The 22,153-nt window shown below is 33.5% G+C and overlaps 1 protein-coding gene across 1 annotated transcript; it reads left to right on the forward strand.

Annotated features, from left to right (window-relative positions):
- The first annotated feature begins 9,253 nt into the window (after positions 1–9,253).
- LOC133194372 (universal stress protein Slr1101-like) lies at positions 9,254–15,322 on the forward strand. The gene is made up of 4 exons (XM_061330340.1): positions 9,254–9,435; positions 10,801–10,896; positions 12,225–12,331; positions 14,862–15,322. The coding sequence occupies exons 1-4, from the start codon at positions 9,354–9,356 to the stop codon at positions 15,054–15,056; spliced, it is 480 nt and encodes a 159-aa protein (XP_061186324.1). The 5' UTR covers positions 9,254–9,353; the 3' UTR covers positions 15,057–15,322.
- The last annotated feature ends 6,831 nt before the right edge of the window (positions 15,323–22,153 follow it).

The raw sequence follows: 22,153 nt of genomic DNA on the forward strand, positions 1-22,153 counted from the left end.
AGAGATAGAAAGTTTCTTGTAAGTTAATATTTTTGTTCAATATTGTTATATCTGATATGACACGTTTTCTTGAATTTATTGTAGTTATTCAGTTCAAATAAATAAATGTACATTTCATCGTAAAGATGTTTCTTTTTTTTATTCATAATACTACTTTTTTAAAATCTGCTTTTCAGATTACTACGCATTTCAAAAGGATAGGATTACATGCATGCCTATTCAAAGGAGAATTTAAGAAAATTAAAGCCCTTTACGTAAATGTTTTAGTGATCAAGCAGTGACCGGTCACATCCGCATTCGAGCCCATTTGGCTTGAGCCAGTAAACAGGGTAATTTGTACACAATTTAATGAGAAAAGGCTAACAATTTGTATTAAAATGCAGTCAGCATTCGACCTAAAGACAGATTGCTATTGCAAAGAAGGTCATTATAAAAATCATAGAATTTGCAAAATGTTGACTTTAAACAGATTGTTGATACCCTTGTAACATTACCTTCTTTCTCATTAGCCTCCTCAGTTTAGAAAATGATAGTACATTGTATGCTTTTTGTATCAAGTCAACTAGAAGACATAAACACCATACGCAAGTGATTATTGTATATTGTTTTATAAATAAAGAACGTCTGTGATAAAAAAAAATATCACAGTTATTTGAAGTTTACGAAGAGCTCAGTCACTTTTTTGGGATAGCGCTAAAGGGCGTCAAACAAATGAGAAAAAGGATGGGGATAGAAATTCTTTGGTAATAGTTGATGGAAATCGTCCATCGCACTTTTGGAGGCTTTTGCAATCCTCGTATGAAGCGTAGAGAATGGATTATATCTGTACAGTTAACAGACATGCACTGTACAAGCAAAAGTTAAGGAAAGGACTACAGGGGATGTTTACTCCTCCCCGACATCTGATCCCACCTCGGAATCCCCAGGTTTTCCTCTGCTCACATTTCTTATTCTGTAATGGATTAATCAGATAGATCACCTGTTCGTTAACTTTAACTGTTACACTTAGTAGGAAGGAGTACTGTGTAAATCAAATACGCAATGCATAAAAAACGGACAAAATGATTTTCAAACGTTAACCTAGTGGTCATGTGGTAAGGGTCCTGTTTATCCGTTTCTTGGCCGGTAATTATCCACTGAATCTTGTTCAATTGACATCAACGTAAACAGAACCCTCAATAAGAGGAGAAGAAGCGCATGAGTTCGGTATAAAACGCATACCTTCTATACTTTAAATGAACACTCTAGTCCGCGGTATCCCCAGCAAGTTTTGAACATGCCCAAAACTTACTGCCGGATAAAACAAATTTCACCGGAGTTCTTCTGACATTGAACGTTTTCACCGAATAAGAGACTGCCACCTGTTTGACGTCCGTTAGCGTTATAATTATCCAGTAAGGTTTGACTGAGTCCTAAGTTGTTAGTTTGCCGTCAATGTATGTCTCTAGTAAAATAACCAAATATGAAACTGTGTCAGATTCTCTGGTGTCTTTTTTTGAGTTCTGGGAGACATATGAATGATTAAGGTTGTCGATATTTCTTAATGAATATTAATGAAAATATGAAATTGAAGGCAACAGCAAGAATCCAAAAATAGGTCGACAAATCAAGGGGCACAATTAGTACCCATGACAATTCCAGCAGATTACTGAAAAAGAAAGGCCTGGTTTACAAAATAACTTACGATTAAATCTTAATTTTTTTTCTTTATTCTAAAATCTCCCCAACTTAATAATTTAGTGAGATTGTACAATATATTAGATACATAACGGATTTACTTATTCACATTTACAATCAAAATTTATTCATCGAAAAGACTAAAATAAGCAAAAGTACGTTTTGGTTTTATTTGTAAGTTTTGTTAATTAAACCTCGACCCTAATCTCCGAGGACTACATAGATATTGCGAATCAGAAACTCTGGCATCTCTCTCCTTAATATCTATTTTAAAATGCTTGTGGAAAGAAACGGACTGTTTTTAACAACATAATTATTTTCTGGATGACGAATCACAAGAAATGCACATTATAATGCTATTTTTATTGAAGATCAGTTTGATTACATCTAATGCATATGGTCTCTTTTTTAATTTGCGTTACACCCCTGCCTCCCCCCCCCCCCCCCCCCGAGGGTGGGGTACATGTACCATGGGAATGGCTTACAAGTGTATTGCATGATAAAATTACGTCTCCTGCAGTATTTTTTTAGGATACTAATACGCAGTTGGCATGTACACAAATTATTTATGTCTTAGCGATAATTCCAGTGATTCTGGAAATTCGTCACAGAGAGATATAACTCAGATTTCTTCATGATATCATGAAAATTTCAGAACAAGCCTAAGTAAACAAAGATGAACGATTTAATATAAAGTGTGTATGTGAAATATGGAGATAACGAACAGTAATCAAACTCAAAAGTTCATTGAAACAATACAAATCGGGAGCAGGGCAAATATACAGACCCCTAAAAACATAAGAGGTGGGATTAGGTGTCATGGAGGAGTGAGCATCCCCTGTCGACAGGTCACACCCACCGTGTGCTCCTTGTCATGATCGGGAAAACGAAAAAAAAAAAATCCATAAACAATTCAGTGTGTAAATAATGGCCTAGTATAATTACAATGTGGTATGAAAAACGTCAGTCAGCATTCGACTTAATGATATATTGTATTTTAGTAACGGGTACGTAAATTACATATTGTAACGTTTAACTCAGTTTTGGAGTAAATTATTCAATATTTGATTATTTGTGGTTAAAATATAACATTTTGATGGTTTAACTAACGTGATTTTGCATCTCATCCAACGTAGGGATAAATTATCTAAAATATACGACCAAATTGAAGGGGAAAAAAGAAAGAATGTGACCCCCTGAGTAATGTTATACATGTAGATGCGAAATCATGATCTGAAAAATATTAAAAACAGAAATAACAGAGGGTAGTTAGATTTTAGTAGTGAGGGTAACGTGATCTACACCTGTAGGTAAATAACAGAAAGCACTCGTATTATATACCAGGTGAGCTGTGTTTTTATATTACTTTTTAATCAAATCGCAGTATTTTTTAAGAAATCAAATAATTAACATTGTGATTTTTTGTTGTTATTATTCAAACTAAATGATAACACATATATACTAATAGGTTTCATTGTAAATAACTTCTTTACACAAAGTCCGATCAATTACCAAAGTACATGTACTTACCAAATTAATTATTCAAAAATACCTGTGAATTATAAAGAATAAATAAATGTTCATGTATTAAGCTTAAGGTATCTATGTGTATTTGGGGGGGGGGGGGGGAGGGGATGTGATATTAATTGGTGATACCCGCAAGAGATTTATCACATAAGTTACAAGAATTTTCACGTGATTCCAAATTGGTAAATTGTGTCTGTCCGTCCGTTTGCCTTTATACTTATGGTTGACCTCAGCAATTAGACATAGGTGAAATCTATTCGATTTTTTATAGATTTAATTTTAAAAAATCCCAAGAGAAATGCACTCAATTTTTTTAATCGTCAGTTTCATTCAATTAATCACACTCCTTGTCAAAATGATCAAAACATGATCACCGTTTTATATTCGGTGATCGAGCAGCAACTTTCATTACTTGGAATAGTAGACGATCGTAATTGAAATTACAAGTTATACCTGGTATAGAAATTATAACTCAATACATGATTTGCGTGTAAAATGTCTTATGTTAATGAAACTTCATATACCTTTACTGATTTTTTTCACTAAATAAGAGTAATTCGATATGTTTTGCTGCTTCCCTTAAACAGGTCGAGGAAACTACCTTATATGGATATTGTTGTAATTGCGCACAGCAGTGTTTACAGCGAACAAAATTATGATCCAATCCATTGAATGAGCCGAAAAGCATGATGGTCTACTACATATTTATATTTTACTACAAACACATGGGTCAGGCAAACTTAGGACGCGATTTCAAATGACTGCGGGAAAGTCAACTAATAATAATTTTTAATGTTTTGGTGAAAAATATGAAGAATAGGTACTAATTAAGATTTCCCATGCTCACATTAACAAACAAAGTCAATTTTCCGTGTTAAATAGTACGTTGAAATACCGGCCACAGTCTTCACAAGTAAATAAGAACCCAGTTTTTATAGCTTGATATTCGTAAATTTGCCATGCTACTGGTGTTATTCGTTGTTATTTTGTTATTATTTGTTCACTAGAAATTAAAAGTTAATGCATTTATAAAAAAAAAAAAACAAACTTAAGTTTATTGCTGTACCATGTGTACGGCATTTATTTTACACAGTATTAAATTTCATGTACATGAATCATGAAACATATATTGAGTAGCATATATATCGAAGATGTATACATAGTAAACAATGACAATACGTGAGTACACCTCAGAGTCGATTGTTTTGGACCAGGGATTAGTCACGTGAAATTCATATTCACTGATATAGTCAGGCGCGGATCCAGGAATTGAAGTTAGGGGGGCGCAGAAAGTAGGCAGGGGGTCTGGGGGCCGCCTTGAGGCCCCCAGTGGGTCCAAGGCGAAGCCCTGGTGGGGGCCCATGGGGCGAACCCCCCTGAAGCTCCTGGATTCTAGACATTCTGTAGGGTAAAAATGAGGTCTACCAAGTAGACATTTTTACATTTTCTTGACGAAACTATGATTTACGCTAACTTTGACAGTTTTAGGGGGGCGCGCGCCGGGTGCGCCCCCCCCTTAAATCCGCCACTGATAGTACAGCACGAGAAAAGCTGCCAGACAATTGTCAACTAACGGACTTGTACAATGGAGTGTAGGAAACCCATATTTTACCATTGTAAAATATTTGTATGTAAATGTGAGCATGGAATTAGTAGATAATGTTGTACATATTGTATTAAGAGTGTAAAATGCTTGGAAAAATGCATCATGTCTTTCCGAGAGCGATTTGAAAAATTGGCCTTTTCGAAAAGCACATGTAGTATTTTTTGTAGTAACCCATAATGCAACTCATTTAGCTGATTGGTCGGTTTGTCAGTCACGTTGGTGCCTCATTTAGCATGTAAATTTATTCTGACGTCACAGAAAATAGTTTCCTCGACCTGTTAAAACCACCGGAGAAAAGGCATGTCAGTCACACATATTCGGAACACCTCGTCATTTCTTTTATTAATATGAAAAGCTCCGATATGTTCCAAATAAAATCATGAATATGTATAACGCAGCTCATTTATAATTAAACAGGTCGTGGAAACTATTTTCTGTGACGTCAGAATAAATTTACATGTTTAATGAGGCACCAACGTGACTGACAAACCGACCAATCGGCTAAATGAGTTGCAATATGAGTTACTACAAAAATATGTACGTTTCGAAAAGGCCAATTTTTCAAATCGCTCTCGGAAAGACAAGATGCATTTATCCAAGCATTTTACACACTTAATACAATATGTACATCATTTTATTACATTTTCAACAGTGAAATACTGTGATTTATTTATTGAATAAAAGTGATATTCTCTCACAGTGTGAAAGGATACCAAAATGATATTCTCTCACAGTGTGAAAGGATGTCAAAGTAAGTAAAAAATAATTTCTGGTCTGTCATAAGATAGAGATAGTAACTAAGCAACTTGATAGAGCTAAAACTGCAAAGTTCTTCCCAAATATGTTGCTAAAGTCCATGCTATGTAATGTTTTCAATCACACAACTGCTAAGCTATGACGTCTCAACAGCTCAACTATGACGTCAACTGACAAGCCTCTGACACTGTGTTAAGAAAAGATAGAGGTAAAGGGAAAATCAAAGAAAATGTAATAAACAGAAAATTCAATGTTTTGTAGATGAGTATGGAATTTATTTCAATCGTGAGACAGGATTTTTTGATATTTTCACTCGTGCTTCGCACTCGTGAAAATATGAAAAAATCCTGTCCCATGAGTGAAATAAATTCCATATTCATCTACAATTCATTGAATATCCTCTATATCTACTAATTCCATGCTCACATTTACAAACAATTGTTTTACAACGGTACAATTGGGGTTTTCTATACTCCATTGTACAAGTCCGTTTGTTGACGATTGCCTGACAGCTTTTCCCGTGCTGTCCTATCGGTGAATATGAATTTCACGTGACTATTCCCTGGTCCAAAACAATCAACTCTGAGGTGTACTCACATATTGTCATTGTTTACTACGATATATATGCTACTCAATACACGTTCTATGATCAATGTACATGAGAATTAATGTGTAATACATGAGAATTACTGTGTAAAATAAATGGCGTGCAATAAACTTACGTTATTTTTTTTTTTTATAAATGCATTAACTTTTATTAATTTCTAGTAAACAAATAATAAAGCAACAACGAATAACACCAGTAGCATGGCAAATTTACAAATATCAAGTTATAAAAACTGGATTCTTATTTACTTGTGAAGACTCTATGAGAGGCATTTCAACGTACTATTTAACACGGAAAATTGACTTTGTTTTTTAATGTGAGCATGGGAAATCTTAATTAGTACCTATTCTTCGCATTTTTAACAAAGACATTTAAAATAATTATTAGTTGACTTTCCCGCAGTCATTTGAAATCGCGTCCTAAATTTGCCTGACCCACGTGTTTGTAGTAAAATATAAACATGTAGTAGACCATCATGCTTTTCGGCTCATTCATTGGATTGAACGATTGTTTGCTGTACATAGGCGTCGGAAGCAATTTGAAAGTGGGGTGGCTAATTGAAAGTGGGGTGGGGGGGGGGGGCTAACCCAACGAAAAAAAGTAAGCCCCAATTTTCAATGCCTATATTATGTCTATCTTTGCAAAAAAGTGGGGGGCTAAGACCCCCCTAGCCCCCCCCCCCCCCCCCCGGTTCCGACGCCTATGCTGTAAGCACCGCTGTGCGCAATGACAGCAATATCCATATAAGGTAGATTCCTCGACCTGTTAAATATAAGGAGATGGGGCCTAATTAACAGATTGTTGCTTGCAGATTCGTATATTCTATAGACCATTAATTCAAATGCAATGTCTTAATTCCTATTGAATTTATTCATTTATTTTTTCTACATTCTGGGTAACCGATATTCCCATGGCGCACTTTGTCATTGCATAAAATAGTATATAGAGTGGTCTTTTTAGTATTGGTATAATAAAACAGTTAATTAAGTATATCATTGAGGGAGTCAGCAAGATTCCAGTTCCCCTCGAGCAAGCCTATTTCCCTTAGCTTCACCACGGGAAATAGACTTGCTCTTAATTAGGGAACTGGAATGTAAATTGCTGACTTCCTAAATGATATACTTTAACTGTATAATATAAACCAACAAAAATATCGATTTTACGACAACTTTCTGGAATAGAGTAGAGTGATTTGTTAAATAGCGTATGTGTCATCCGTGACACCCACATTTGTTTTAGTTAAGGGTACGGGATAATGAACTGGGGGGGGGGGGGGTATATATATGTTTCTGAAATAATTGTACATATTTATGAGATATATTATCATTAAACTGTATTATACCTACGTGACAATACCTTATTTACAGTGTTACTGTATATAGTTTACATTTTTACGTTTAGATCGATCTTTCCCCATGTTTTTGATCTTCAAGACATGATACTTGAGAAAGGACAACTTCAAAAGGTATATTTCACTTTCTCGATGAGATTGAACTAAAAACCCTATATACACTGCGCACTAATGAGTTCTGATTTTGTGGTATTTTTATGCAGATAAAGTAATATGGCCCTTGATTTAGAGTTAAATAAATGAACAGTTTATTACTTAATTTGTGATCAAATTAAGCATTCCTTAGACTTTGATAGGGCAAGATAAATAGATTGACCATTTCATTTATATGTAATTTGCCCACTTAAAGTAAACGACAGTGATTTCTGTTCATCAGTATACTTCATCGTCTTTGCACATTTTTCTTGGAGGTAAATGCAAAGTATCCTATCTTGAAAACATGATAGATAAGCCCAGTATATACATCTTTACACACTATAATTTTCTCAATGTCCAAAAAAAAAAATCCTTTTAGTGTATAGAGGGTCCTTATTAGATTATCTATCACCTAACTATTCAACTTAGAGATTTATTGATCTATTAATTACATGTATATATTGAAAATGCTCCTGGGTTTTTAGTAAACTTCTGGGTTTTTAGTAGATAAACAAAGTTCTGATGAGCAAGTGTGCTTCTTCCACAATTGTGAATTTCATGGACCCTGTATCAGGAATTCTGTTGTTAGTGCGGGGCTTTGGTGAATGTATAACGAAAATGCATTATTTCTTAAAAATCTTTTGTTCTACATTTGAGCATCTAGTAGGCAAACACAGTACGAAATTGTAATCAGGTGTTTACATGATAATAGTGAAAAGGCCAATATTGGCAATTAAATAGAGCTTTAAGATTTTTTCAAGGTAAGAGTAATTATTTATATTTTTGATTCCTGATCACCCTACTGTATATCTCTTGCTTTTGGGCAACATCAGTTTATTTTGTATTATTTCATACTTCTATGGATCTTTTACAGTGTTGTATTATACGCAGGTGACCGTTAAGGCCCTTCAACACTTGAAAGATAGTTTTTATCCATATTTAATAGTTATTTAACTTGTATACGTAGCCATGCATGTGAATAAATTATATAATAGAGATTCAGGTTGACACAGTATGCAGTTGATTATTTACATTTCAGTGCACATTCATTTTATTTTCTTTTTTCAGGATCCTGCATTATTTCTCAGCATTATAGTCATTACGCTAATGGTCATTGGAACCATTTTGTCCCTGATTTATTTTATTATGTATGGCATGGATATGTTTAAGAGCCTACAAAAGGACAATTAAATTAGCAAGGTCGGCTTCATTTCAAATTTAAAGAATATATACAATTTTTTATTTGAATTATGATCATGATCAAGGCTCCTTGTTATTATGTTCAGGAAAAACTTAAGCTTTAAATTCTTGTTATTTCACACTCTCGAAAGTAGGACTTATTAAAATGTTTAAATTATTTTTTATTAGCTTCGTTTTCTACATCATTATAAGGGAGAATCGGAAAATTGTACAAATAAATATGTATAAATTTGTCAATATATAAAAGATAGAATTTTATTCTATATATACTAGTCATTTTCAGGTAGTCTAAATCAGCAATAAATGAATAATTGTCAATTAAAATAAACCTTAGATCCGCCTGCCTTATCGATTCAGGCTGTGACGAAACGCGCCATAAAGGTCACTTTTTCCCACGTGAGAAGTTTGTTTACAGTTCATAGATTTATCTACCCCATCTTACTAAAAAAGTAGACCGGTGGAAGATAACCTAGGCTGAAGTGGAGAAGAACAGAATGGCAGAGGAAGAAGGAAAAACAGGAAAAACTGTCCTCATAGCGATTGACGGAAGTGAACACGCCAAAAAAGCATTCGAGTGTAAGTTATTTTAATTTCTGAATATCTCATTTACACGTGAAATGCTTGAATGTAAAATATGCGCAATTTGCCTATATATTTAATGAATCGGAAGGATTTCGATGCGGAAGTGTACGTTACAATTCATTATATTAAAGGTGCATTAAACGTCGATCGATCATTCTCATTAATTCATGATATGTGTATATGTGTCACTGTGCATCTGGTACAATGTATCTAGTGTATGTCTGTGCAGCGTTTGTAAGTCTTGTCACCGGAAATTGACACTGTGAAAATGGCATATATCTAAAATTTACAATACTCATTTATTCAGTTTAAACAAATAACCCTTTTCTTTGATGATACATATATAAATTAGATCCGCCTACATTTTGACACGTATGTAAACTGATAGCCGAGGTATAGGTCACAGATCTAAAACATCCACCTGACATTTCAAAGCACACGTTTAAATTATTTACTGTTTTCGTGTACATTTTTTAGCAGACGACGGAACCGATTCGATGCTAACGACGCAGTTTATGTACCTAATGTTTTGCAGGCTAGGGCCTCTGATAACGTTTGAATGTTAAGTTATGCCGTAATCGAGGAACAATACGTGTTTTTCTCACATTATGAATGCTGCAGATCAATACCACAATATTATTTTTTTAATAATGTGTTTGTTCTGAAAATTAGAAAAGAGGAAAAATCGACCAAAACTTTTTAAACTATTTTAAGAGATATAAGGGTAAAATCAATATTACTTTTCTGGAAAGTTCTACAGAGTCGGTCAATATTCGAAATTAGATGATCTCCAACATTGGCAGTCTATGGGGAATTAGCCAGCGTAATAGTATCTTTTTTTAAGGATTTTGGTATTCCTGGCTATTGATCCACATTAAAGGAAACTGTAGGCTCTACGATTTTGTACGCAATTAAAATATTTCATCTAAATATAATACCGGCATGTCAATATAGCGATAGCGATATTTTCATGAAATAAAGAGTAAAAATATTTTAGGGATGTACATATAGATATTAATATTACAGCAAAGATAATCATTCCATATTCATATCCTTATGTATAGGTTATGTTTCATTTGTTTCTCATGCGCCAACCTTGAATCAGAAATATATATAAGTATACACTATACATACGTATGCGTCTTTTGAAAATTACTTAATTTGTTTTGCTTAGTTCATATAATAAATTGAATTATTCTACCCTTAAAGTGAATTGATCACGTGAATTCAATAGAATCACCGATTGCATCATCGATCAAGAAAAGTAACTTTAATAATTAATTAGCAGTTTCAAATTTATGATTGAATTTGAATAATATATTAAGTTTGTCCATGTCTTTTGAAAAAAAAAAAAAACAGGGTACAAGGAAAATGTGTTCACTCCCACGGACAAAGTGGTTCTAGTTCACGCTGTGGAGATGCATGAAATCCTGAACTCTCAACAGTGGTATGCCAGTAAGTATTAAAATTTCTTATCAGTAAACACTGTTTGTATAATGTCTTATATATAAAAAAAAATCCGGATTCTCAACATTAATACCTACTTGTATTTGTAACATGATGCTAGAAAGTCTATAAGCAGACACGTAGGACACCCCCCCCCCCCCCTCCACTACTCCCAAAATAATTTTGCCAACATACACTATACATATTAAATTTTTGCTTGTTATGGAGTCTCTGTTCGGTTGTGCCTCCCAACTGAAATTGCTTCGTACTTGTCTGACCGATATTTTCGTTGCATATTATCAGTATTTGCATGTAATATGAGAATTTACTCAAACGTAAAAAATGAAAAATTTATTGACAACTGTAAAGCACCTGTTAAGTATTATGTAGAATGTAAATCTTTATAAGTAGTTTTTTAATAGCTGTGATCCACGTCCCATTATGGATGGTTAACTACAGGGGCATCTCGACACCAATCTGTGTCACTGTAAAACATTACGTTTGACTTGATTTGGTGAGGAAAGAGAGGCAGACGAACAGAAAGAGAGAGAGACCGAGAGCATAATAAATAAAATAATAATTTGGTTTAAAATGATATAAAGTACTTAATACACATGTCTAGTTCTTAATAATCCATAGTTTCTCGAAAATGTTACCGCAATTGTAACCTTCCTGTCTCTCTTTTTCTAGGTTTGAGGGCATGAACTGCAACAGAAGTCCTCTATTGTATTCTTTTACTCCATCATGTGTTACTTACATCCATTTTGCTTGTTCAATCTATATCACACTACACTTTATACCTTTAAAATTTTGATTTCCCTACTTCAGAGTAAAAGTGTTTCTTCCACCATCTTCATGTGACTTAAAGCTTTTTAATACTTTTTGACCCTCAGACTTAAAAACAGATTTACAACATATAGATAAATGTTGAGTATACAAGGAGACATCTACGGATTTTTAGGTCATTTGTTGGGAGGAAAAAAAGATTTTTGATATGTGCGTGTATGTTTTCATTTTTTTGTGACACGAGAAACACATTTTTAAATAATCATGAAATGGTTGCAGAATTGTGATATAATGTTTTAAAATTTTGGTCATACTGTCAAAGCCAGTGATCGAATTGTCAAGATAATTTATAATAGAATGTTTCGCGTGTCCAGATGTTCTTATCAATTTCCTAGTTAACACTTAGTCTAAAAAACGTTCAGAAAATACAAACGATTTTAGGCAAATCTGACGAAAACTAAGACACAATCTGTTTCATGTAAATCGAGTCCTAACTTAAATGTCTATGGCATGAAGGATATATTAAACTTTTTGATGTTTTTTTCTTTTAGCTCCCTATAGTTTTGACAGGGACACCCTGTTTTCAATACTAGAAAAAGAAAAAGAGAAGGTGACGGCAAAGTTGGAAGAATTTGCCCAGCTTCTCCGAGACGCAAAGGTAGGCAGCCGTCCATAGAGAAAACAACAAAAGGTGATGGAGGGAAGGTTGTTACAATGAAAACTGTGCCAAATAATTTAACTTTGTATTCTGTAAACAAGATATCTCTCTAGTTTGAAGAAATACATGTATCTTTTTTGTTCAAATGTGTAGGAGATATCTCTCTACAACGAGATATCCCATAGCTTAAAAGATACATTTCGTTGCGTTTTGATACTTTCTGACGGAATTACGTCTCCTCCCACGCACCTTTTTCGCATTAGTCATTTAATGGAAAACTGAATTTTGAATACTGATTTTAAATCATATATATTTCAGAACACAAAGAAAAGCATGCTACAGGGGCTGACAAATAGATTTTTCAAGTACTTGCCCCACCTGAATTTCTACTTGCCCCACCATAAACTATGAAAAGTAGGAAGATAAAAAAAATGATTATTACAAGTGCCCATTTCCACTTAAAACTAAGACTTATTATATTTTTCTTCAGAAAGTCACTTGCCCTCGGGCAAGTGGTTAATAAAAATTCCCTTGCCCATCCCCAAAATTCACTAGTCCCGGGCGTTGGGCAATGGGATTTGTCAGCCCCTGCATGCTTTTCTCTAATTTTAGAAACGATTCAGCTTTTAAGGAAAGACACTGTAACAATATATGTTCAGTTACTTGTTATTTAACCATTTTAAAAACCAACTGAATTATTGACATCTTCTTCTATAAAGCAGGACACAATGATATTTATTGTCCTTATTTACAACATTTTATCACTCAATATACAAAGGTAGATAATGGTTCATGTTTATTTGGATTCAGTTAGGTAAAGAATACAAATACAACAAACATTTTGAGAGTACATGTATTTCAATAAGCATGCAATACTGAGTCCTCTAAGCGTCGAAAAAGGTCCATAAAGGTCGATTTGTCACATGAGATATATCTATTAAAAATATGTATCTTTCAGAATACAAGAGCTGTCTGTTTCTAATTTTCATTTAGAAATATCTGTTATTGTAAAAGAAATATCTCTTTGAAAGTATTTTTCAAGTTAAAAGAGTTATCTTTTGTCTCTTATGGCAAAAGAGGTAAGTCTATAGGAGAAAGGGATCTCTTATAGCTAATGAGACATCTTTGTTCGAGAGGTATCATTTAAGGAAAAAAGGATATCTCTTTTAACTAGACAGGATTCCTATTTTAATAAGACATTGTAAAAATCAAACAGAGACTGCATTCTAATCAATAATGATGTAAAACGTGATTTCCAAAACAAAGTAGCCAATAAATGCGATATGTATGCACGAATGTCTTTAGAAAGTGTAAATGAAAGAATAACAATTTTAAAATTACAGTGGAATGGTATTTTGGTCTGACTTCATCATGTTCATAGCATTTAATCACAGAACAAAGTAAAAAGTCCATTTCGTATGTAAGCAGTGAAACGTTCTCATCAACCCATGTTATTTATTTTTTCAATTATTTTTTATAAATTTTCACAATAGATAAAGCTGATGTCAATGAATCAAAGAAATAAATTCTCAAAACCGCTGCCTTTTTTTTTTTTTAGGTTTTCTAAGTTTATAGGGTTCAGAAACCTAACGTTCTGGCAATATGTGCAATGTCCAAAACTTTTGTAATGTGGGCAATATATCAAGAACCACTTAACCATTTTTTTTTTTTAAATTCAGAGGATATTTTGGCCAAGAGCTTCCCTTTAGACTAAAAATAGAGTTTAACCTTAAAAAAAAGGGGGGGGGGGTTACTAAGGGAAATGTTAAAAAGTAGTAGTTGCTTAAGAAATCTCAAGAACCACAGGGAAGATTTCTACACAACTGATACATAAAAATGAGGATACAGGTGTATATTGTAGATTAAAAATTATTCAAGACATCACCCATAGGCAAATGACGTGGTCTCCAGGTCACTTCAAAATTGACCCCAAATAAAGTTTTGTTGAACCTTTGATTATTTGCCTACTTTGAAGACAGGATCATCAAATTTTGTCAATCGGTACCTCACAGGACTTCGGAATATTTCTGCCTAAAAGTAGATTACGGTGACCTACTTTACGAGTATCTCATTTTCCTATTGATTAGATATATATCTTATATACTGTAAAGCTTAGGATCTTCAAACATCATCATTTGATGCAACTTAAGACCCAGGACCTCTTACTCTGTTTCTTAACTTTTTTTAAAAATAAAAATAATTTCTTGTAAAATCCTACATCAGATAATCCACAAAGGTATCCAATGATTTCTAAAGTATGGAAGAGTAATCCTTTTCACGATTCTGTAACTATTGTCCTTGTGGACAGGTCTCGCTTCAACACTGGCAATGAAATATTTATTAACTATATACCTTATACATGTATTCTTAGATTAACTTAGACAAAAATTAATATTTTATATAAATTTACTCTGGAAAGACGACTTGATTGTGGTATGAACTATTTGAATGGTATCTTGTTCTATACCCTTTATATGTAGAGGGATTACTCACGATTGAAGGTATAATACAGTTATTGCCATTTTTACAGATAAACGGCACTGTTAAGAGTGTTCATGCAGCAAGCCCCGGGGAGGGAATCTGCAAAATGGCGAAGGAAGTGGAGGCTGATTTGATCATCACCGGAACTCGTGGTATGGGGACTATTCGGCGTACGTTATTGGGGAGTGTCAGTGACTATATTCTACACCACGCCCACGTGCCCGTCATTGTGTGCCGTGATTAAATCCGAACATTTTAGAATTATATTAGATAAATAACGGAAATAAGAATATTTAATATTCAAATGTACAAGTTGATAACCAGATAGATGCGAATGTGCCATATACATGTACTTTAATTAGATATCTGTGAGAATGTATACTGGTGGTGTTAATTTTTTTCTGTGTGTTACATTTGTATAAGTTTTAGAATTGTAAACCGTTATGTTGAGGTCAGATTCTGTATGTTCTAAATTCATTTAATGAAAATACAATAAATATAAATAGCTCACTCTGATTGATTCTTATCAAATTTACATTAAGGATCATTGATACTCTGGTGAAAGAGACAACTCTTAATGACATAATTATTTACATTTCAAAATATTTCTCCTTTTCAATCGCCAACTTCCCTTATTTATGCAGCAATATACGCTTATCACCTGCATACGGGGTTTATATCTCTCAGTTGATTCGATACGCCAGAGCATGCTCTACTATGAACAATTTCTAAAACGAGGTAAGTTATTGACAAACAAGTTGATGAAACAAGAATATCAGCAGTCTCCTTGAAAGTCATCATTTCGTAAGTTCTATGGTCGATACAATCACCTTGTCAGCAAATACAATCTATCATTAAGTCAAATGCTGACTGACTTTTTTCATACTACATGTATTTGTTAGGCCATTATTTACAAACTGCATTGTCGACGGATTTTTTCCGTTATTTCCCGATCATGACAAGGAGCACACGGCGGATGTGACCGGTCGGCAGGGGATGCTCACTCCTCCACGGCACACCTCTGATGTCTTAGAGGTCCGTGTTTGCTCTGCTCTTATTTTGTAATGTTTAATGGACGTGAGAGCTCGAATACTGTTCGTTATCTCCACATACTTCATCCTTATAAGATTCTTTGCAAATTAGAAAAAGTTCATGTTCTCATGAACTACCGTGGGATGAGTAAGAATATTTATGCCCCGCCATGAATATGGCCGGGGCATATAGTGTTTGTCATGTCCGTCTTCCGTCCTTCTGTCTGTCTTTCCGTCACGCTTTGCGTTAAGCTCTGTTCAAAGCTCAGTTTCAAAGAAACTATCCAAGATATTTTTATCAAACTTCATATGCTGATAGATATTGATGAGAGCTATACAACTGCATCATCATTTTTTGACCTTGTCCTTTCCTTTGACCTTGACCTCACTTTTTTAAATTAGTGTTTAGCTCAGTTTTAATGAAATCATTCAAGATATTTTTATCAAACTTCATATGCTGATACATACTGAATGAGAGCTATTCAACTGCATCAATATTTTTTTTACCTTGACCTTTCCTTTGACATTGACTTCACTTTTCTTAAATTAGTGTTTAGCTCAGTTTTAAAGATACCATTCAATACATTGTTATCAAACTTCAGATGTTGATACATACTGATGAGAGCTATTCAACTGCATCAAAATTTTTTTACCTTGGCCATCCTTCGACCTTTGACCTCACTTTTCTTAAATTAGTGTCAGACTTCATATGCTGATACATACTGATGTAAGCTATTCAAATGCATCAATATTTTTTACCTTGACCTTTCCTTTGACCTTGACTTCACTTTTCTCAATTTGTGTTTAACTCAGTTTTAAAGAAAACATTCATAATATTTTTATCAAACTTCATTTGCTAATACATGCTGATGTAACCTTTTCAACTGCATCAATATTTTTTGACCTTGGCCTTTCCTTTGACCTTAACTTCATTTATTTTAAATTAATGTTTAGCTCAGTTTTAAATAAACCATTCAAAATATTTTTATTAAACTTAAATATGCTGATAAGTATTTGTGAGAAGTATTCAACTGCATCAAAAACATTTGACCTTGAAACTTCCTGTGACCTTGACCTCACTTTTCTTAGTTTGCATTTTGCTTAATTTTAAAGAAATCATTTAAGATATATTTATGTAAGTTTATGCACTTATACATAATTTGGTGAGAATTTATCATCTATATCCAACTTCTCAGATTTTAATTTCAATTTTAAAGAAACTATTCAAGATATTCTCATGAAATTTCGTACACTAATACAAATTTTCATGTTGCATTACTAATATACCCTCGGCGGGGCATTCATGTCCTATGGACATATTTCTAGTTCCATTATGATGTGATTGAAGTAAAAAAATAGTGCAAACTTTTTTTTCAAAAATGATCTTTGAATGACAAAAATATGTGGCAAGTCATCAGAAAACTAATGTAAATATAAGATATGAATATAATATTTGAGAATTCATAAAGTACATGAACTACAACCTTCACGCCTGCATATTTATCATGAAGCGCTAACGCGCTTCATGAAATACGCAGGCGTGAAGAGTCGCATGAGTTCTCAAAAATTAAAAAAATTAAATTCATCTCTTAAATATCTATCATTCTTTATAAATCCGTCAACTTTAAATGTCTTTTCTCCGCAGCAAGCTATGTTAAAATTGTTACTTACCAAATACATTTTTTTTTAATCATAAGCGTTAAAGGAACATTTTATATGAGAGATCAGGGGAATGTAAACCTACTACATCCAGCGGTTGGTAAAGATAAAGAAGGAAACTTATCAATTTTAATTTATTAAGGTGCCTGAAAAAGTTTCTATCTTTACTCCTTTATATCTAGCATGCAAGTTTTGTGAACAGTAAATCGATTTTTTCGGGAGCTTTCTGCTAAAACTCATCATTACTTGGCACGGCGCTTCACACTTCAAAGTCCAAGTATGTGTGCAATTGGATAAAGAGAAATTGATCGACCCTCTAAGTTAACCATGCATAATTTATGCAGCTTCGATATTTACACTCTACTTTTTACATAAGAGACCAACAGATCTGTCCATTTGTGACAAGATTTTTTTGTGTGTATTTTGCTGAGACGATAACTTATTACAGTGGTTAACTAATTGAAAAATATTTGGATTGTGACTGTTTTTGATAAAAAAAATTATGAAAGCAATGTTAATATAAATCTTAGTTCTGAAAAACAGATAAGCGAATGCTTGTGCCTTGAAAATAGGTTTTCACTTGGTTCAATGTTTCTAAGACCTTGGTTCAGTGTTACTAAGACCTTGGTTCAGTGTTACTAAGACATTGGTTCAGTGTTACTTAGACATTGGTTCAGTGTTACTAAGACATTGGTTCAGTGTTTCTAAGACCTTGGTTCGGTGTTACTAAGACATTGGTTCAGTCTTAAGACATTGGTTCAGTGTTTCTAAGACCTTGCATAATTGGTTCAGTGTTACTAAGACATTGGTTCAGTGTTACTAAGACATTGGTTCAGTGTTACTAAGACATTGGTTCAGTGTTTCTAAGACCTTGGTTCAGTGTTACTAAGACATTGGTTCAGTGTTTCTAAGACCTTGGTTCAGTGTTGCTAAGACATTAGTTCAGTGTTACTAAGACCTTGGTTCAGTGTTACTAAGACATTGGTTCAGTGTTACTAAGACATTGGTTCAGTGTTTCTAAGACCTTGGTTCAGTGTCTTGTTAAGACATTGGTTCAGTGTTACTAAGACCTTGTCCAATTGTATTTTTTTGCAGTCAATACAGCTAGTAAATAAATGATTCAACTAAAAGTGAAGGTTAGGCAATCTGAACATATTAAGTAGATATCATTAAAAAGGTTTATATGGGTTTTCCTGTCTGTACTTTTTCCATTTGTAAAAATCTATAAAATGATCACATTTCATTTGCCCTGAGTTAACCAAGATGAGTGTCCGAGATACGCGCTTCAAAATCTGTCTTTGAAATTTACCCCACCTCTGATGATTTTTCGATGAAATCCTGGCTTCCGATTGGTTGAAGTCTGACACGTGAAGGGGGTGTATAACTTATACCCAGTCGCTTGAAAATCAATACATGGTTGATGCGGAGTTATCGTTCTTTTGTAACACTTCGAACAACTCGAGTTCACGAGGTTTGATAAGTAAAAAGATGATAAGTAAAAAGTTAATCAACGCAAGTAACGAGATGGAACCCTTTTCTCACTTTAGTAAAGTCTTCCAAACTGTCAGTACGTTATGAAACACTCGCAAAACAACATTACGCAACACAACGTGACGTCATAATAGGCATTGTATGATTGATGAAACATATAGCGAAGAAAAACAATTTTACAAACCACTGATCTCAAACATTTCATCGGTGGGGTAAATTCGTTACATAGTTTTGTAGTGACAGGGTAGGGGATGATACCTGGTTAGTAAATTTCATACCTGGCGAGGCGAAGCCATTCGGTATTTAGATAATTGTACGACGTTTTATTAATTAACAATTTTTACTACCATTTATATGTCGACTCGATATATCCCAATATTTACATTTGCAAATGTTTTCCTTTATATAACACTATTAAAAGCAATGTGTATCTATATCCGTATAAACACGGGTTTTTCGCGTCATAAACGTTCGACGTAATTTCTCAGTGACGTCATAAAGGGTCGACGCGCAATCAATAGATCAAACTTGTGCCGTTGAGTTTGAAAAAATAAAACATTTCACGCGTTAAAGGTTATAATCAGGCTAATAAATAATATGAATAAGTCACAAATGTAAATATAAGTAATAAGGTATCATTTTAAAACATCTATCGGATATAAATACGGGTTGGTACGAGATCAAATTTACCATAAAGCCCTTCGGGCTTTATGGAATTTGATCTCGTGACCAACCTGTATTTATATCCCGATAGATGTTTAACGTAGGTCGCGGGTTTGCTGACGTCGTTAAAACTGGGTACGCAATTTATATGATTTGGACGACTTTCTTGTGCACATTTGATTATGAAGTCACAATGAAAAAGAAATCTGCGATGATTTTTGTTTTATTAAATTCTTCAGTATATCATTATTTAGCTATAACTTCTCTTAGAATTGGTAGTTTAGTGTTATATTATTTAAGCAACAAGTTATCACAAATAATGAAGGCTTTTTACGATTTGTATAGTCGATATAATACTTAGATAAAACTTTTGTTGGAATTGGTAATTTGGTGAAGAAGGCTTATTACGATTCAAATGATCGACTTGAAATATTAAAAAAAAAGTTTAATTATTTGTTATCAATCGCATCTTCTCGGGCCTTTCCTCCAAGCGTGGAAAAACAAGTGGTTGTTTTTCTCCTTGTCGGAAAGGCCCGAGAAATTGCGATGGATTTGTTTTCACTAGGTATCGCGAAACGATATGGACACAAGGTTCAACTGACCTTTTTTCCTTTGATCGTATATGAATTATAAATTTGTTTTATTAAGAAAGAAGCCATTATTTTATAAAAAAAATCGCAAATATACCTGTGACATCAAAAAATTAAGCTTTATTTTTAAACAGGATATTTTTTTTTTTACATATATAGATGTACAAGTTTAAATTAAATACTGCTAAGGTACGATGAAACATTAAGGCAATTTTTTAGCGACACTGACCTCCGGTTAGGAGACAACTATTTAATTCTGAGGGAGAGGGGGGTGGGTGGGTTGGGGGTTGGTGGTGGCAAATTTTAGGCGAGTCAGATTGTTTATTTTCATGTCGGTGAAGGACAGATTATTTATTTCCAAAAAAAAAAAAAAAAAAAAAAAAAAAAAAACAAGGACAGATTATTTATTTCTTCTTCACTGAAAAAAAGTCTGACAAGCAAAAAAAAAAAAAAAAAAAAAAAAAAGAAAAAGAAAAAAAGAAAATCATCAAAGTTGAAAACTCCCATTGGAGGGGGGGGGGAGTGCTAGAACTAGTCTTGGACAGATTATTTATTTTCTTGCCCAGTCGAGGACAGATTATTTATTTTCAACATTTTCGAGGGCAGATTATTTCCAAAATCTGTAAGCCCCCCATGAAATGATCGTCCCCTAAGCAACAGCTTGCACTGCTGTTACCTAAAGATTTTATTCGCTACTTTGCTTTCCATGTCCAACAAGTAGAATTAATGTTCTAAAAAAAACTGGCTGTTGATTACGTCAGATAAAATTAATTTTTAAATCCTCGTCCCATTTACCCCTCTGAAAATGGGTATGTAAAAATAAATATTTTGTTTAGATATATACTGAAAATATATTGTATATGGCCGGGCCGATATTTGGCAGAAATTCGTAGATTTGAGCGCTTTGCTGAATGGTCTAAATAAAAACATTTTATATACTTGAATTAAAGGATCATGAATCCATACCGTTTTCCGCCAGCACGCTGGAAAAGAAAAATACCTAGCCAAATGTAAGGATACGTCTAATCTACGAAAAAAGCAAAACAAACAGAAAAGAAACGATAAGAAAACAACACATAAAGAAAGTAAATTGGAAGAAGGAAACTAAAGGATTGATTGTTGTTTTACGTCCCTTGCGAGAATTTTCACTAATATAAGACGTACAAAAAACCTAATCTGAAGAGAAACATGTCTAATAATCATTTCATTGATATTGAATTATTATGATACGATTCACGGGTCACTTGAAAGCAGATAAACGTGAATTTCTTTTTTATAAAAATTATTTTAGCTTATTTTTCTGCACTGAATACCGGATAGATATTCACGACGTCAAGCTTGACGTCGCGATATTTTATGACGTCGTTCTTAAAAATGATACATTTTGCGATATAAAAACAATTATCCACATTTAAATTAAGCGAAAACTAACCCGAAGACATATTAATTTTTTCACATTGACTTATTTCAAATCAATTCTTTGTTAAAATACCAAAGGGAAAACAATTTCGTCTGCACCATTTAAAAGTTATTGATATTTTTTGAAACAAAATCTTGCCTCAAAATGAGCCGAAAACGACGTTTTCCTTATATAATTCAATAGAATAACGTCGAAAATGTAACGACAACAATGGCATGTTTGGGATTTAATTACACAAAAACGATGCAGACGAATTTTATAAAATTTTCAGAGAATATAAAACGAAGGTAGAGGATTCATATAACTAATTTTCATGGTATGTTTTCGGACACTTTTAAATGGCCTGCGAATCCGCGACCTACGTTAAATATGATACCTTATTTCTTAAGGGAATTCAAAATAAAAGACACCGCAGAGTCTGCCACATCTGTTCCATGAATGGATTTGTTACTGACTCATATAGAGGATAACTAACAACTGAACTATG

This window comes from Saccostrea echinata, unplaced genomic scaffold, assembly GCF_033153115.1.
Source record: "Saccostrea echinata isolate AGI-Se365-2 ecotype Australia unplaced genomic scaffold, CSIRO_AGI_Sech_v1 ptg000029l, whole genome shotgun sequence".
Taxonomy (NCBI): domain Eukaryota; kingdom Metazoa; phylum Mollusca; class Bivalvia; order Ostreida; family Ostreidae; genus Saccostrea; species Saccostrea echinata.